The sequence below is a fragment of the Phalangium opilio genome, unplaced genomic scaffold (genome assembly GCF_054372755.1).
Source record: "Phalangium opilio isolate 3A_F unplaced genomic scaffold, DU_Popi_V2 ptg000042l_1, whole genome shotgun sequence".
NCBI classification, from domain to species: domain Eukaryota; kingdom Metazoa; phylum Arthropoda; class Arachnida; order Opiliones; family Phalangiidae; genus Phalangium; species Phalangium opilio.
Window position 1 is genome coordinate 2010728 of NW_028324166.1, and position 18540 is coordinate 2029267.

The window sequence follows — 18540 nt, forward strand, 5'->3', positions numbered from 1 at the left end:
GGCTTAATTACTGTTATTATTACTGTATATATTTAATTGTACCTTACAGATATATTTTTACTGCCCATGCGTCGAACTGCCTAACACCATACGTTTATTTTGCCTTAGAAATGTTCCCTGCTTAATCGATATACCTGAGATATAAAGTTTTAAGTAATTTTTGGCGAACATATTTTTCCTCAATTACCATTAATGATAAATTTTAGAACTCTTAAACATGCCAAAGTGAAAACAAACGATTAGAAGAAATAATTACGACCTGTCCATTTCAAATATTCGGATTCTATTTAAAATAATGACTTGTCTATTGTAATTAGAAGTCGATTAAAATCGTGGAAACTTCCCGTATTTATTTCCTATCGCGCTTGATTTTGAATTCGCGGTTGATAGCTAATTAGAGGTTGATCTGCTTATGTTAAATGTCAATAGGGAGGTAACAGTTCTGACCCTGAAACGTCAAACCCGTCTATCTCTTACTGGAGTTCATCCCCCCTAACGGTTGGAAACAGTATTCTACGCGCAAAAATGCCAACCAGAGGGGGGGGCTGCGTGACGTCAACTATCTCTTCCCCGTAGCCACTTGTTAGCTCTCTGTACATTTTCCAACTGAAAAGTTCTATATAAGGATTTTATAACGACCGGTTTCGTCATTACCCAAAAACCGAGCAAAGGAGCAGCATGAGAAATTTAACGTCCCTGGTTTTCTTGAGCGTTTTAATCGTCGAGAAATTGATCAGTTGTGACGCCGCAAAGTTTAGCGTTTTGCCAAACCCAGAAGTAGAGGTTTCCGAAAAAGAAGCTTACCTAAAAATATTAGATTTGGAAAAAAGATTGAAATCAGTGACAGAATCTTTGATCAAGAATGTTTTGCCATACGCCTACAGATTGGGTTCCGAAGCTGAACTAAGTGGAGAATGCTTGGGCACTCTACTGAAATTTATGACGGCTTTGAGAGACCTCAAACTATGGGCTGTTGAAAGTAAGTACATCTTCGTATCTCACATTTGAAAACGCAACGTTAATGCGAAAATAATTGTATACTCAATATTCGATTAAACGTAATTTTAAAATTGAAAAAAATAATTACCCTGAAATCTTACGAAAATCTTTTTCAGACGATAGAAATTTTTGACTCAATTAAATGGGTCAACTAGAGTTGAGTAAACTAGTAGGACGTGTGAACAATAGTTGAACAAGCTGAATCACCAAATTATAAATTGATAGCCCCTCGACTCGCAGCCTTTAAACAGAGCTAAAATTATTACCCTTACTAGGCGTACGGAAAATATGAGTGAAAAGCTCATCGAAATTTGCTCACATTAACAAATGATTAGCCGTAATCCTTGCTTCATTAAATTTACTTCTTTTATGATTGTAACAGCACGACACGAACGGAAAATCTGGTTCAATAGCCCCTAGATGCGCTAGAACCCTCGTTGGAAGACTTTAACACTTTTACACTTGTTACAGTGCTCGACGCCACTGCGAAACCTAACAGCGGAATGTTATCGGGGAATACGGTGTCACTCGGCAACTATCAACAATGTCTGAACATAGAAATTCCCGACGATGATAAGTACCTGCGAGTCCCACCTAAAACTGGACAGTATTGCATCCTTGCCATTCGAACGCCCTTACCACCCAGACCTGACAGATTGAAATTCTTTGGACAGGTTTTTCAAAAAATAAACGCCACCTTCGAAACCCAGGTTGTTGAAATAATAAAAGCAAAAAATTGTTGAAAACTAATTAAAATCATAATCGTATTGTTCAGCTAATGAATTACTTTCGAGAAAACTTATTCGGAATGTACGACCTTCCCGCCAAACTGGGACTTTGCGTACCTTCCACTTGCTCAATGGAAGATTTGACCAAGATAGCTACTCTGGGTATAAAATTTATATTTCTTTCATAAATGTGATAATAGGTTTTTGAGCATATGGAATGAATAATGCTTTACAGCGGGGAAAGAGTTGGGGATAAATGCTGAAATGGAATCTTGCGAATTGCCAGAAAAAATGCAACTCGACCAAGTACAAATCATCGTAATGTACGTTGTAACTTGTTCATTTCCAAACTAAAGAGCGTGTAAATTAATTAATGAATATTTGAATTCGGAATTACGCGTTTAACTTCTATATTCTAGCAATTACGATTTCGTAAAATATTCTATTGCACAACGAGGTCCACCCGCAACAATTTCCCACGTGTTTATGTTTCAGTTAAGAAAACGTAATTGCTCATATTGTCAGAAGTAGGATGAGACTAGAAGTAAAGAGCTCAAGCATTGGTAATAGATCCTGCATGCACTAGTGAACAAATTTGAGGATTTCATGCAGCTTCCATCGCGCCTACACTAGACTGAGAAAAAAATTGGTCGAGTTCCAAAAATATTTCCTACCCCCTTCCCCTCAACCTAAAGCGGCCGAACACGGACGAAGCGGGTGCTTGAATCTAGTTCGGCCGTCTACCACCGCGAGCGTCCCACGTTTTGGGGGGAAAATTCATAAACCGCTGCTAGAGGGCCAACCGTCTGTGTGTTATCAAGAATATTCACTTTCGCCAAGTGAAGAATTTGGTTAGCTTAGTACTTCTAGTCCCTTATAATACTTCTGATATTGGAGATATGGAATATTTACTTTATTATAAGAAAAGAAAATTTCGAAACGTTGATTTCAAGGCACGAATGAATGATGATGATTTTATGTTACAGATGCGGCTTATCAGCATTTGCAATTGCGTGCTTAGTGTCGACTATTGTGGTTGAAATTCACGATTGCAATCGAGAACCGGACGCTCACGTACATAAAAATAGTAAGTGCGCAGGGATAATTGGTCGAGATATAGATGACATTAAAAATGATGATGACTATTGTTTGCAGAAAGCTGGGCCTATCGAATGATATTGTCATTCTCTGTTCTGTCGAACTTCAAGAGATTCATGAGGACTACACCATCCAAACCTTTTTCATTGGACAGCACGATGGGTTTAAAATATATGTCGACGTGGATGGTCATTCTCCTCCACGCATACACTATTTTCGACACGAACTTGATAGGTAACAAAGTTTAATATATTCAATTGCGTATTAAAATAGATGTTTTATTTTTAAACTTTATAGGCAACCCCTACAACTATAAAGCAATGACAAAAGGTGTTTTACATATTACTGTCATGGGGACATTAATGTCCGTGGAAACATTTTTCTTTATTACGTAAGTCTGGTCAGGACAGAAGTGATTAAACCAAGGAGGTTTGGAGCCAGACAAAATGCAAGTAGTCCCCCGTTCAACAAACGATACTGTTCCCTTCCCCTTCCGCTACCCCCTCACGAAAATAGAGCGTATGTTCTCGCGCATGCGTTCAAGCCTCCTTGCTCTAGCCTAATGAGCTTGTTTATATTTTTCAATATCTCTCGTTTCCTAAAACGGTAACGTGCGGCTCGCCAACGGCAAGTTGTGCGTCGATATTGCGCACCACTGTACGCGGTAGCTACTAGCTGCCCCGTGTTTTAGCTCCTCCCTTTCCAGAACCCATCTCTCTCTCTCCCCTCTTATACATCCTCCATGATTAAACAGAAGGCAGTGATGCAGTGAACACTTTACGACAATAACTAGAAGAAAAGCTCGCTTTCGTTCTTAGCTCCACCTTTCTTTTGCAGTGCTACACTGATGTCATACAAAATAGTTCAGACGTACGATGCCAGCGGAATATATGATCCTTTCGTTCGAGTGCTACGCCGAATATGGCGGTTACTGCCGGCATTGTTAATCGTTACTGCCGTTGGTTTTTTACTGCCTTTACTGGCTTCTGGACCCGAATATAAATTTTTTATAGAAGACAAGGTCGAAAGTTGCAAAGTAAATTGGTGGAAAAATATATTGTTCGTTGGAAACTTTGTTGCACCCAATAAGATGGTAAATATCGTGACTTTCATTCCAAAAACGTTATCCTTCAGAAAATAGTTTTATCATTGTTTGCTGAAAATATGATCGAGATTTTTATTCAAAACTTTACCAATATATTGTGTAATTACGCTCCATCCTTGCTCAAAATTTCACTATAAATTCGTAAGAAATGTGGGCCTTAAGTTGTCACTGGTTACTGAGAGTTTGTCATGAAGTGATTGAGGTAGGTCATAGATTCTCGAAAACCAATTCCTGATGAAGTGCTGTGAAAGTCTTAGTTCAGATAGGAAGATGAACTGCAAAACCGATTTTAGACAATTCTAGCGTCGTTCTTGAACTAGCTCTCAGTAAGTCTCTAGCATTACGAAGAGTCATACTTATGAAACATATCTTATAAACTCATTATTTCACTAAGCCACCCTATTATGATTCCAAATGCGATAAATATTTGACAAAAAACGAAAAGATTTCTTTATTTCTATTGCTAACGTAAGGGGCTATTCACAAATTACGAAACACAAAAAAATTATCAATTCCGAACCTCCATTGTTATAAAAAGTAATAATCGGGGAGATCCAATCGTTTTAATTTTGTCACTGTCGAAAAGCGAGTTGAGACTGAAAACATATGTTCAAACCCTCCCCCCCCCTCTGCTTCATATCCACGTTAAATAATTAACGAGCTTGCTCTGTAGATGGTGCCAAATCTAATTTACTAAATTTAGCTTTATCTCTAATCTATCTGTCGTTTCCAAAATTTAATCCTTATTGAAATGAAATTTTAGTGGCTTCTCTAGAAAGCCTAAACACGAGTATAGAATTACCTTAAATGATTTTCCAGTGTTTGCCTCACTCGTGGTACGTGTCCGTCGACATTCAATTATTCCTGGTTGGTATCGTTTATTACGCCCTGCTGTTCAAGTACGTTCATTATAAACCCTGAGCATTAGAATCGAAAACATCTCTGTTAACCTCTCCAATTCATTTCCAAAATAGGAAAAGAATCTTGGGCACCGCGTTTCTCGCTTTGCTATTAGCGGGAAGTGTACTGTCCACCGGAATTATAACGTACATTTTTCAATATCCACCAGTTACTCAAGCCCAATACGTGGATTATAGGTATTTATTCAAATCCTCATTTGGAGAGGCAAGGGTTCCGAACTAATTATCACACATATTTCGATATCGCCAGTCTAGTATTTCAGTTTTTCAAAAACATCTACCTCCAGCCTTCTACTCATCTCGGGTCTTACGCGGTAGGGTTATTCCTCGGAACCCACCTAGCCCGACATCCAAAAATCAAACTTGCCACTGTGAGTGTCGACTATTGCCTATTTACAATCACATAAAAACAACTTAAATTAACCACCACTGTATTAGTTAACGTCACTTATCGGATGGGTTCTAGCCACGAGCGTTGGTGTTACAGTCGCCATATTCCCGTGGGGATCCGGTTTATCATGGACCATGCTCGAAGCGGCAATCTTTGCGGCCTTTCAAAGACCGGTTTGGAGTTTATACGTGGCGTGGATTGTTTTCGTTTGTTTCATTGGCAAAGGAGGTATTTGTTGATGATATATGATAATAATTATATCTTTATCACAAGCGTATTTTGAATTACAGGTCACGTGAACACTCTGTTGTCGTGGCGAGGGTTTCAACCATTGCTCAAAGTCTCATACATGATATATTTGATTCACTTTGAAGTGCTTCAGGTGTACACTTATTCCAGACAGGGTCCTTTGTATCTCTCCCATAGCACATTTGTAAGTTGAAACATAATTTGATGAACGCGATCAAATTTATCTCTTCGTGAATTTAGATCTACAATTTCTTCGGAACCTTATGCGTCAGTCATATCTTGGCCTTCGTACTATACATATTTTTCGAAGCTCCTTTGCTAGAGTTGGAGAGTGTGTTTTGGGCTTGGTACCGAGGGGAATTTCGTAAAACTGCTTGTGTTAAAGATATGGATAAAGATAAGTTGAGTTCGCGTTTATAAGACAATGTTTGATTGGTTCTATTCAAGGATAATGTTTAATGAAAAAAATGAAGTAAAACATTTTACTTCGATGATAAAAATACAAAGTATCGGATTTTTTCAATAAAACTTTAAAAAACACATATTTTAACTTCCTAGTTTGAAATAATTTTTCTTTGAAACGGAACGCACTTTCAGATATTTAGATACGCATTTCACAAAATGCCGACTCCTTCAATGCTTTCCTGGTTTAATGTTTTAATATTCGAGATTGAATTGCGAGGAAACTATATGGTTTTAATAAGTGGGACAGCTTTATAGTTCAGGCTGTATTGATCTCTCAAATTATTTAATATAATTTCAGAACAACTAATGTTTGTGTATTTACTAATATATTTTATCACGTGGCTCTTCAAAAAAAGCGCATTTGTCATAGTTTCTTCAAGGTTTAGTCACTTGTTAGAAAAAAATAAATTGAACAAGTGAAATTCAATACAAAAACATTCTCAATTATTCTGGATTCTGGACTCGAAATGGAGGGGCATTTCATGAAATTTTGTGACAATATCAAAAGCTGGAATTACTTTATCTCTCGGTAATTGGGAAGTGATTCGGAAATGGCGTAGAATGTTCGCTACAAGTACTTTCAATTCTAACATGGCGAATGCTTGTCCTGAAAAACAGTTGTAATGAAGTGAAGTTATTATTTTTTGAAAGGAAGGTGTTGACGAACCGATGCAATTGCGGGGACCGGCCGCAAATGGGATGTAGGCAAATGGGTGTCTTCCTTCGCTGTTCTCCGGGTTGAATCTGTAGGGGTCGAATACTTCTGGATTGGGGAAATACCGGGGGTCGTGATGAACGCCTTGAATCAAGATGCCGCATATAGCACCCTTTTTAAGAATTTTCTCGCCTAAAATTTGCAATGGTATTATTTTATCAAGATATTTTGAAATATAAATGATAGTGAATTAAAGCCAATGTTCTGTTCTAATTTTTAGACGTAGAAAAAATAGAGAAGCACACTTTGAATTACTTTATTTGCATGGGAACTTGGTAAAATAGTAAATTATTTATGTTAATTTTTTTTTTTTTATTTTAGTAAGAAAGAAAGTAGTAAGCTGAAAACGAACCTATTTGTAAGTCTTCTGTTAGCTCGCGAGCAATCAAAGGAACTGGAGGTCTTAGCCTGAGCGATTCCTGCAAAGGGTTAAGTTGCCTTTCACTTAATATTGGAAAACTTGTAATACATTTGCGATAACTATTGAACAAAAATTTAACCTTCATGACGTTTTCGAGGAAGGTCAAGTGTTTTAAATCGGTGTATTCAATGTCTCTTTCGATGTCCGTTCCACAGACGGAAGTCAACTCTTGGTAGACCTTTTCTTGAATCTCCGGGTAAAGACCGAGCATGTACAGGGTGAATGTAGTAGCGGTTGCGCTAGTGTCGAAACCCTGCGAAAGTAATTTCCTATGACCTTTTCACATTTTAAAGAGCACTTTGTTGTTTGTTACCGCTGCAATGAAAGTCACGGCTTCGTCTCGTAGTTGTTTATCGCTCATTAGTTCGGGGTTTTTCTCAAGCATTTGTAGAATTATGTCCGCAAAGTTCACATTACTAACGTTTTCGTCGGGCTCTTTCATATTCGCCTTAACTTTCGTCAACTCCGTCTGCGAATAAAGTTGGTTTGTTTTCGGAATGTGTCAGGTCCGAATTTCAAATAGCGTCTACTTACTTGGAACGTCTCGTCAATTAATTTAACCGCATTTACGACATCTTTTCCCTTGGCTGTCATTTGGAATATCTTGTCCGACATCAACCATGGCCGAACTAACCGGTAGCTGAAGCCTTCTTCGCAACTAGTGTTAATGAGGATTTTAGTTAGGGCACAATAATTAGGCGCGTAGAAATCGATTAATTTCAGGAGAGCCTTGAACTGTCGAACTTAACTGTCGCTTAAAAGTATATTATCTCACTATGCTAGCTCTATTTTGCCTCAACTCTATATTTTTTATTGATGTGGACTAAAATATTTAACTTGTCTTCTAAAGTATCCATCTTTATTTAAAGCCCGAAATATAATTGAACATCCGGTATGTGGTCAACAAAAGCGTTAGTTATGGTTTCAGACAAAGGGACTGCAGTGGACTGGTAACTTTAGCCCCATTTAACGTCTTTGGATCCACCTACCAGATATTCCGTCTTAACTCCACGCGACGTTCGACGTTCTTCTCACGTTAATTCGTTTTATTTCGCTTATACTAGGCCTAATTGCAGTTTCATAAAAGTGAAAAAGCTAAAAATAGGGAAAGTGGATGCGGAATGAATTTAGTTTTCTTGATGGTACCTTTTAATGGCTTTGAAAAAGATATCTCCAAGATGTTTGTTACTTTGATAATCTATGTCATTAACAGCGTCTATAAGAACAAATTATTAATGTTGTCTTTACTCTTAAGGACAGCTGAAACATTTGCGTACGTAACAGTTCGGAAAGTAAATGGTGATTAGCATTTTTCTGGTATGTCAAGGTCACTCAAAATTGCCAGTCAAAGAGGGGGAAATAAATTAAACCTATTTCCCACTGTGCAAGTGTCGGAAAAATTAAGTCCATGCTTAAAGGGAATGAGAAGCTTCGTTTGAAAAACCCCTGATTTATGTAACAAAAGATAGAATTAATTTCTGTGAATTCAAAAATATCAAGCTTTTAATTCTCCGATTTCTAGTTATTTGGCAATATGCATTTGAAAATCTTTCATATGAAATTATTTCAAATCCACTTTTGATGAAAGGCTAAAACGTTCCCCTTAGGCTGACGTCACAGATATATTTTTCACGTGAGATGGTGCCACTCTCTTCGCTATCAGACCCAGAGTTTAGACTGGCGAGAAGCTCGAGACGCGTATAGGATTCCCGCGCTTTTTTCCCTCACGTCATAGTGATGTCATCAAACGGGCGAACAAGCTCGACAATACTTTGTCGATTGATCGAAACTTGAGTTTTCAATGGATATTAAAAATATTAACTTTGGTTCAATTATATTAAAAACTCGATATTTTGAAAGTAGAGACTTGAAAGTGTAACATAATACCACTTTCGTGGGAAAATATGATATGAAATTTTAAATTCGCGTACCCTTTAAGCGTCACTCTGCAAACTAATATATGTCTAGGTTGTAATATAATGAAGTCTTGCCTGCTTGATGCCATACTTTATTTCGATACATCGCTTTAGGATTCTCAATTTACCCATGATTATGTATAATGCGCACTTCTTGATTGACTCCGATATGTCTATAATATTGGAATCAGATTTGGAAATGTCTCCTTGAAATTGAGAGATCACCATTTTGACGTGCTTGTTCATCATGGGAACGAACTCCTTGATGCTCCCAAGATGAAACATCGGATTCATCAATTTCCTCTGTTTCCTCCAAAGATCCCCATTGCTGAAAATTTCAAATTTAAATTGCTGTTTAGAATTTTGCCTGATCATATGATATGTAATTATATTTTTTAATTCACTCTTACCTCGTTAATAGACCATTTCCCAAAAATATGTGGAATAAATTGTAAAGGTCGGCTTTGTTGATTTCTTTGCTATTGGTTAGCGCAACCTTGAAATAAGTGGTCAATTGGGCGGGAGTTAGAGAGGTCAGTCCCAAATTTGTAGCCACACTTTGAAAGGTCCCTTACCTTAATTAAATCTGGATCAACCAATACTACGAGATTTTTATGAAATAAATTGAAATCGAAAAGTCCTTGACGAAAGATCGAAGCCATTCCCATAATGGTTTCCAAAAAATCTGAAAGTTGAAAGATCTTCAATTTGGAATGTGCAGGCTTATGGTTCCATCATTTTCCGCGTGTCGAGTGGCCATAAATTACGTCGAATAGTACAAGTACGTTTTAGTAAATGCTGTAACTCAATAATGTAAGCATTCCAGAATTAACTCTGACTATTATCAAAAGTACGTTAGAAAAATTACAAAGTGTGTAACAGGTATTTTAGAAGGCCTTTTTGAGCGGAAAGAATTATTTCTCCTAGTCAGAACAGTCTCGCTTATATTTCATCCTCCAAAATTGAACTTAAATAGTGACATTTCGTAGTGAAAAGTCGGGTGAGAAGTAAATACGGTCGGACATACGTAAGGAAGAACAGTCTTAAAGTAAGGCGCGGGTCCAGTGGATCCCCTACAAGGTGACTTTCCTTACTCCAGTTTTGGCTTGGCAAATACACGAGGCATTTGTGGGCGGGATTTACACGTGCACTTATAAATCCCGCCCGCTAGCCTTCGCCAAGCTAAACGCGGAGTTCAGGAGTAAAGTCAACTTGTAGGGGATCCACTGGACCCTCGCTTCGCTTTAACTACATTTCAGATAATTTTACATTTAATTAGCATTGTATTTCGGTTTCTGACTTAAATTTTAGGGGTCATCTGTAAAAAATTTCAATCTTAGCTTGAAAACGGTGGCCCGAAGGGGAATTGCCATAGAGCATTTTCGACTCAAAATCATTCAAATCCCCCTTAATTTATGGCAGACTTAACGGCAACACCCTGAATATTGAAGGTCGATATTTGAATGATCAGAATTGAATTTGCCACTAGTATTGGTTGGCTCACATCACCTCCATATGGGTATTCTATCTATAAAACAAGTTATTTAAAATGGTCTATTACTCACAAGTTGTAGAGGTGATGTCTTTAACGGGTGGAAATAATTTTAGAAATCTGGCGTGACCAAAGGCGAAGAGCGACTTGAAACCGTAATTTGGATACGAATTCCAAATAAATGGAAAACTTTTAAGCAGAGACGATATAAATGCCATCAATTTATGAATCACTTCAAACGCGAACAGTAATATCTTCAGCGACATGATTGCTTGTTGTTTGATGGAAAGACTAATAATGCAGTGATCAACAATTCGACCCGCGGTGTTTATACGCAGGATTGAGTTAATTTAGTCTAACTAGTCAAATCTTTTAATTTAAATTTGTTTTTCATTAAAATTTTAGCAAAAATGTTTATCTTAATTTGCATAAGAAAGTCTAGTCTTGGCTAACAAAGTGGTCATTAAGGAGAAAGCCAAACCAAAACCACTTATCATTTCAAGCTGATATATTATAAAGACATTACTTTCTTACAAACTTTCTTAATAAGAAGAAATCAGATTAAGATCTCGAAGTTTTATAATATTCTGGCACTGTTACTTCGTATTTATCTTTTTTATTTTGCAACTGGAAATAAAATTTAAAAATTCTTTTTGGTTTTTTTTTTCAAGTTTCACCTAAGGGTCTATCATTAAATATTGTATATATATTAAGGTATATCGTCTCGGTACGTTTTTACCGCCATGGGCAGTATGCGTCGACTAAAGTTACGTGTGGAAAAATGGCAATCATTTGAGAGCTGCACATCGAGGAATTATTCACTCACATTTTCTGCACGACTTTTAAGGCTTTCGTGTAATAATTTTAGCACTGTTAAAGGTACCGCAAGGAGGAACTATTCATAACAAATATAACAGAGGATTTAGTACCATTTGAGCAGTTATAGAATTCACCCTAGCACGGTGCGATAGTAACCCATCTGAAGTTTGATGAGCAAGGAGAGCAAACAAAAATGGTGCCATGAGCCCGGGAAGAATCATGTTACATAACTAAAGTATTAAGAGGATACAGAGTGTCATCCTTCTTCTATTATCCCCTTCTGCTTCTCCAAATTGTTAACTACGTGAGATGAAAGTAGTGTTGTCTTAATGCAAATTCAATCTCGCTTGGAAGCCCAGAAATAATAATATAACATGGAAAAGGGTTTTTATCCATCACTTTGAAGCGAAGCTTTCCGACGTTGATTGATGAAGTCTTAGGATGGCAACTATGCTATATCAACAAAAGTTTTAAAAGAAAACTTTCATAAAGGGTTTGTTACACTTGTGTGTTTTTGTCCCACGTCAAGACAATCGAGGTTTGTGCCTACTTGATTGCTGAGGATTTAGTAAATACCAAACAGTTATAGAATTCACAATAGCACGGTGCGATTTTTACCCATCTGAAGTTTGATGAGCGGAAGAGCACGCAAAAATGGTGCCATGAGCCCGGGAAGAATCATGTTACATAACGAAAGTTATGTTCTGGTTTTATATATTAGAACAGGTATAGATTTAATTTTTGAAGTAGGAATGGAGAACGGTTAGGATTTACTTCATTCAGTCCGACTCATAGATACCCAGTATAGAGCCCCTCCCTCCAACACGTAACGAAAAGTTTAAATAATCTTATTGGCTCACTTAAACAGTACGTTTTGATGACGTTACTGACGGAGACGGCGAAAATTACGTAATTCCTTTTTACCTCTGTCGCTATGACCCTCCCGCCTCTTCTTTCATACTCCCGCCCCCTGTCCCATGGATGGGGGTCCAGGACTTTGACGCGCGCCCACATTACTCTGTTCTCCATACCTACTTCTAAAATTAAATCTATCCCTGATTAGACTATAAAAACCTGCGTAGAGGCAACTAAAAAATTTTATTTAAAAATATCGTTAAGCCTTTTAATTGCATTTCGAAACTCGGCGCGTGTCAAACCAATAAACGGAGACTTTTCCTTTACGTGTCAATATGTAGGTAGCGAATATGTGTGTAGTGTAGAATTTTATAAACTTTGGTGATGCCTATCTACTACTCTCTTCGATGGCTTTTGTAAACACTTTTAGAAAGATGCCGTACATTATAAGAATTGCCAAACTTAAAAATATTGATTTTGCTCGAGAAATCTGTCTTTATCGAGGCGTACAGTCAATTTTGGTATTTTAAATATGAAACTAGGCCTACATTTAAAATAAAAAATCTCGTTTTCAAGGTTCAAAATTAATTACTACTTATGAAGACAAAATGGTTATATAATAATGGGGTGTTACATTTTCGCTTTTTGAAGGTGGTGTTATTTATTATCCCTAAAGGCTTAAAGACTAGATAATACTTTATTATCTGTCTAGACACAAATTTGAAATGTGATTTGCATTATGTTTTATTTAGAAAGAAACATTTTTAACAAATTTCAAATTTAATAAAACAATACTTAATTCCAATGATAAAATGTTACTGGTCTAGAATAATACGTTCTGAAAAGGCTTAATAGCTAGAGGGTTCGCGGACCCAGCCTTGGTGACCTCAACTAAACCACATCTAATGAACCTTAATTTCCCCTTGCGTTACTGCTATTAAACACGCAAATGTACAAGTTGTTACTGATAAGTTTGCCATAAATTTAAAGGTGTCTTCACTGAGTGAAAAGTGTCAAAGAACGTGGGGTCTAAAACATACAGTATAGTTTAGGTGGTGTGTGAAATTGGCACAGATGAGGAGTAAGACATATCAGCCTGCTCATCTTGTTTAGACAATTTCAATAGCCTCCAATCTAAGAACTTTAATAAGGCAGAAGTGTAAGTTTAAAGGTAGAAGTGTGTCTAAGCTGGTTATGTTAAAGTAGTTCAAATTGTAACAACACGATTAGCAAGGTACTGTGGGAGACGTTCATAGTCGGACTTGACCCATCACTATTTCTTCTCCATCATACTCTTTCCTCTAAGGTATCAGAGTTATCATCCCCTTTAAATACGTGGCGTATTTCTTTATTCTTGTCTCTCATAACGGAATAGAGAGAAAAAACGTCGCTGACGGAAATGGGTTTAAATTCTTGGTAAATTTCAAAAGAATGTTTAAATAGCTGAAGAGCAGAATTTTTACGCTTAAGGGCTCTTTTCCACTTTGGAAAAGAAGAGAGCTGCTTTTAACAACAAAACCCACTGCCACCTACACGTTACGGGGTTAGTAGATCAAATGGGAAGGTTCTCCCCCTTGCTAAATTATCAACTTTAATCAAAAATAGCCACAAATCGAAGTACAAATTAATAGACCCTTTTCAAAAGGACTAATATAGGGTTAAGATCAAGGAGGATGTATAAGTGAGGAGATGTTCGGAGTCAGACGACGAAATGCACGTAGTCCCCCGTTCCACGGTTACCATGGTTACCGCTACTACCTCAAGGCAAGAACGTGTACGTTGTCGCGCATGCGTTCAAGCCTCCTTGCTCTAGCCTCACGATCTTGGTTGTAATTTTGAATATCTCTCGTTTTCAACAACGATCACGTGCGCCTCTATTAACGGCTTGCACGCCACTGCATGCGGTCCCCACTTTTATACGTCCTCCTTGTTAAGACGGATCACTTGGCATGTAGACAACAAATACTACACATGACTTCAAACAAATGGACTATGTTGGACTGGTAAATTCTAAGCTCCATCTAACGACTTTGGGTTTAAATACCGGATGTTAAGCCTTAAGGCAACAACATGGCCAAACCGCAAACTATATTACCTCTGAATGTTTAAAGGGGTAATATTTTACAAGGACGTTATGCTAAGCGAGTTGTTTCTGCACCAACCTTCTCTTAATATTTATAAACCCTAAAGCGACATCTCTGGGCAAGAAGTAAAGAAAGAGATGGGATAGGTACTCCAGCGGAAGAAGATCTTAGAAAATGTTTGCAAAGATAATGGAAGCCTAATGGAAATTCTTTCCATAGCTTCCGTTGACAAGGCTAGGCTAAGAGACTTGGGCTACTGCTACTTTTAAAATTTTGAATTGAGAAAAAACTATTTGATCTAAGTTTTAACATAAAACTCGTTCATTACAAACTATGTAACCGATTGTCCTAAAAAATAGGCAATTCAGTAGGCAAAAATAATCATAATCCTATTTGTATGGATTACTAAAGTTATTTTTATCAGAGACAACAAACTAAATGTTTAAGATCCCATGTTTTTTGACATTTTCACTCAGTCTGACCCAAAGAACATTCCCTTTAATTATGGCAGACTTATCAGAAACACCCTGTATTATTACAGTTATTTTATTGACACTGATCACTATGTGAATCCATAAATTCGTTAGGTGAAATTTCACTCTGTACGTGATTTAAACATCAATTGATATTTGATTTTCACTTGTCACGTGTCCATGAATTTGAAGCCGCGTGTATAACCGGAGTTCGATACTTGATGGTGTTTACATTGATGAAGTAAATCTCAAAGATAATTGACTGTTTTAATATGCAAACTAACAAAGTCCTACTAATAGTGAAGTTCAGAGGCTAAATTCATGAAATGAACCCAATACATAACCGTGAAACCAATGAAAGCTAGTGGAAAGAAGATCCTCGATGCTCTATCCAAGGCATTGTCTCGTTTATTTGGTACTGGAGTAGGTTTTCCTTTTCCACACTGACAGCTGCAGCAATTTGAAACCACTGAGGTTTTGGTCTTCATTCGTCGATTTACAATGTCTTTGTTAATGTAATTTATTTTGACACAATTGTCAGACCAAGCATTAACCATTTGTCCTTTCTTTGACAAGGATCTGTTGTTATTTCTTCTAATTTTGGATATCTGTTCGAATTCAGAGTAATTAAGTATTAATATGATCGGAGTGTTGAAATGGCATCATGGATATGTATAAATTATAACGTATTATGGATTGCCAACTAGGCTAAAAAGCAGGGCACCAAATACAAGTTACACCCAGGCATGTGAGACGGCGGAAATAGCTAGGTCACGTGGGGAAGGAACTACATCTCTCTAGTGGGTTTGAAATTTTGCCCATGCGCAAAGAGAGATAGAATACGAATTTCCCTTTCACTCTCTAGGTGGGGGGTCATATTTTTCTCTGCTGAACGGGCGCTAAAGCGGAATGCCTTGTGGTAGGTAAGAGATGGGAGTCCTTACTACGTTAGTAGAAATGGTACATACGTTAGTATTTATCGTCCTACGAACTAAGTTTGGAGAATGTCGACTCCAAGCTTGGGCCAGAGTGAATTCAATCAAGGAGAGGAATACGGTTATCATGCAACCCAAGAGCCAAACATCCATGGCCGTCATGTAATCGAGGGTTGGTAATGAACCACGGGCCTGAGTAATCGAAGTTGCCAAAGTCAAAATGGCCGTCACTCCGAGGGTTACACGTCCAGGAACAGCCGCGACGTCAAGCCAGAAAGACACGAATGACAAACAAACGACAAGAAAACTAAACCGTAAGTAATTATTGGTTAAGTTTGGTCTATAGGTAGGGTATGTTTGCGCTAGAGTCGTTTTCTGTATTTGAAAATACATATTATATTTAACTGTTTTTGAATCTTCCCGATTTTTAAAGCTAATGAAGAAATACAGAGAACGATATGTTTCTTGTAGCTATATCGTTAATTGGAAATATAGTACCTTGGCACGTAAGTGTTTACAATACTGGCCATTAAAGATCTTACAAAGACCACGTTTGCAACTAGCAGTTCCTTAGAGCCGAAATCTGAAAGAGTTAACGCAAATCTCATCAGTTAAAAATTCTGTTGCAAAACTTGAAAAGTGGTAGACATTTTTAAACAATGTCTTTGGTCAATTTCCCACACTTCTAAAAGCATTACTTACGCCACGTTGTAATGTTGGTATTGAGAAAGATTATGTCAAAGTTGAGTGGCTTAATTTTGTTTTCGTAATACACTCCGTTGAAAGGCTTTAATTTCCTAACGTGATTCCACCACCGAAGGCGAATTTCTGACTTGGTTGAGGCAACTATACATTTAAAAAAACAATAAATGTAGGGACAACGGCTGAAGAAAGGAGTCGTCTGCTATAACAGAACCGCGAAGCACTTACGAAGTCCGATTTCCAGTGAGCAGAACTGTTTATCCATTGGATATAGATGGAATTTCATACTACAGCTAACCGTCAGCATGTACCTGATTTTAAAATTTAAATACCTATTTATCATTTAGAAAGAGCAAGGATGCGGAATGTAGGAGAGATAGGCGCTCTAACTGTGGAACAGCTAAGGTCTGGTGGGGCGCTAGAAAGTGGGATGCAATACTCGGAAAAATGGCGGGCGGTGGATGATGCGAAATATGAGAGAAATAGACCCGCGATTTTCCCGAGTATTCCTCCTTCATTTTCTAGCGTCCCACCGAACCTTAAGTGATCCGCATCCTTGGAAAGGGGGTGTTGAAAAAGTATTACAGCCTAACTGTGGCTGTTCAGTTCATTTCATTTTAATGGTAAGAACCAAGGTTCTAGATTAAAAGAAAGGATTTGGTTTATGTCAGTTGAAAAACTGAAATTAACTAACACAATAATCGAGGAAGACAAATTTAAAGGGCGAGTGAAAGAAAGGACCAACAAGTTCTTACCGCCCTTTTCGAAGAGCTTGAAGGGTTCCAGTTAAATTAGTTAGTCCTGTATAGGTATTTGGTAAAGTGCCCTCGTATAATCTCGACTTCTTAGCATTATGAAAAATTGTATCTGGCTTCCAAATGCACTTGTCTATGAAAGAAGGAAGTGTTTTGTGCCATCCTACTTGAGCCTCGGTAATGTTAATGGAACTATCTGTCCACATCTCCTGGAGTAATACTTGCAGTCCGAATTCCTGTTCGATGTGAAAAAGAACAATTAAAAACCTCAGTCTAAATGTAAATTATAGACTGAAGGTATTTGTTTTTTTGAGTAATAAGAAAAGCAAAGGACCACTCGTTGTAACCAAGAATTCATATATTTCTTCTACGTGGTATGAACTCTCTTTCTCTAAGGTTTACCCACATCAGCACAGATGTAGCCAGTGAGGTCGGAGAGACTAAATTCTCCGTCAGCCCCCTTACAAAACTGGTACCACCACCAGGGCAACCGCGGAGAACGTTCTCACTGTTCTAACCGTCGTTTCTTATTTACCCTTTTAAATTTCCTTCTTAACGGATCACGTGACCTCTGGCTCCTCCTCTGTGCGCCGAGGCACTGGAGGTAGGTGCGCGTGAGATACTGACGCGATGGTGTCGTTAAAATTACCATCTCTTACTTTGACCCTCTCCACTACCCCCGTGATGTAGCCATAAACCTTACCATATTTTCTTCGGATATATCGTAGACTGACGTGATGTGTAATATTACGGTTACAATAATCGGCGATGCTAAATTATATGTTAAAAAATTAATATAATTTGAGATTTCCTAATTAACAGAAAGTGATTTAGTACTCACAGGATTGTGTGTATTCTTCGTCATTAACACATACTTTTGGTTTTACTAATTTCCAATCGATGACTTCTTTTGCCTGTTGACCGAAACTGCAAACAAATTATCGATGATCTATTAGCATTCGAAATTACTTAACAAAAGTTTGAAACTAAATTTTTTTACGTAATTTGCCCATAAAAAAATCCTAAAAATGAAAAGATAACTAAATCTTTAATGATCATGGTGTTTCCAATGTCAAATCTCCATGAACAGTCTAATTTATCGGGAATAAATAAATTAAAGTTTAAAACTCATAAGTAACAACTGGTAACAATCAAATATTAAAGTTAATAAATTGTAACTTACAGTATATGGACTTACACGAAAACCTAAGGGGCGGTGGAGTCCCGAATTGGTCGATCCTGAATCTTTTATACCGAATGGTTCGCTATTAGGTAGCAAAATATACTTTATTCTCAGAGCGACATGGTAGGACAAGTTAAATAATAGCCGTCGATAAATGCACTAAAATACACGGCAAAGGCAGCTCGCTATTTGAACAGAAAATGCAATTTCCAGAACTTGGGTAGACATGCATCGT

The 18540-nt window shown here is 37.5% G+C and overlaps 3 protein-coding genes across 3 annotated transcripts; 1 reads left to right on the top strand and 2 right to left on the bottom strand.

The window, feature by feature from the left end:
- Positions 1 to 678: 678 nt before the first annotated feature.
- LOC149678237 (nose resistant to fluoxetine protein 6-like) lies at positions 679 to 5910 on the top strand. Its single transcript, XM_089837014.1, has 13 exons — positions 679 to 979; positions 1471 to 1709; positions 1775 to 1889; positions 1963 to 2050; positions 2714 to 2814; positions 2883 to 3059; positions 3644 to 3918; positions 4750 to 4829; positions 4905 to 5027; positions 5101 to 5221; positions 5289 to 5469; positions 5532 to 5674; positions 5731 to 5910. The coding sequence occupies exons 1-13, from the start codon at positions 679 to 681 to the stop codon at positions 5908 to 5910; spliced, it is 2124 nt and encodes a 707-aa protein (XP_089693140.1).
- A 485-nt stretch (positions 5911 to 6395) lies between these two features.
- On the bottom strand, positions 6396 to 10765 carry LOC149678238 (cytochrome P450 4V2-like). The gene is made up of 11 exons (XM_089837015.1): positions 10573 to 10765; positions 9583 to 9692; positions 9418 to 9503; positions 9136 to 9335; positions 8238 to 8307; positions 7626 to 7749; positions 7405 to 7560; positions 7171 to 7344; positions 7023 to 7089; positions 6623 to 6802; positions 6396 to 6562 (listed from the first exon to the last, which is right to left on the bottom strand). The coding sequence occupies exons 1-11, from the start codon at positions 10763 to 10765 to the stop codon at positions 6396 to 6398; spliced, it is 1527 nt and encodes a 508-aa protein (XP_089693141.1).
- A 4020-nt stretch (positions 10766 to 14785) lies between these two features.
- Positions 14786 to 18533, bottom strand: LOC149678239 (glutamate-gated chloride channel-like). The gene is made up of 11 exons (XM_089837016.1): positions 18474 to 18533; positions 18306 to 18387; positions 18123 to 18213; positions 17964 to 18049; positions 17826 to 17893; positions 17123 to 17358; positions 16596 to 16678; positions 16368 to 16511; positions 16164 to 16248; positions 15699 to 15972; positions 14786 to 15338 (listed from the first exon to the last, which is right to left on the bottom strand). Exons 1-11 carry the CDS (start codon positions 18531 to 18533, stop codon positions 15024 to 15026), a joined length of 1524 nt encoding a protein of 507 aa, XP_089693142.1. The 3' UTR covers positions 14786 to 15023.
- Positions 18534 to 18540: the final 7 nt, after the last annotated feature.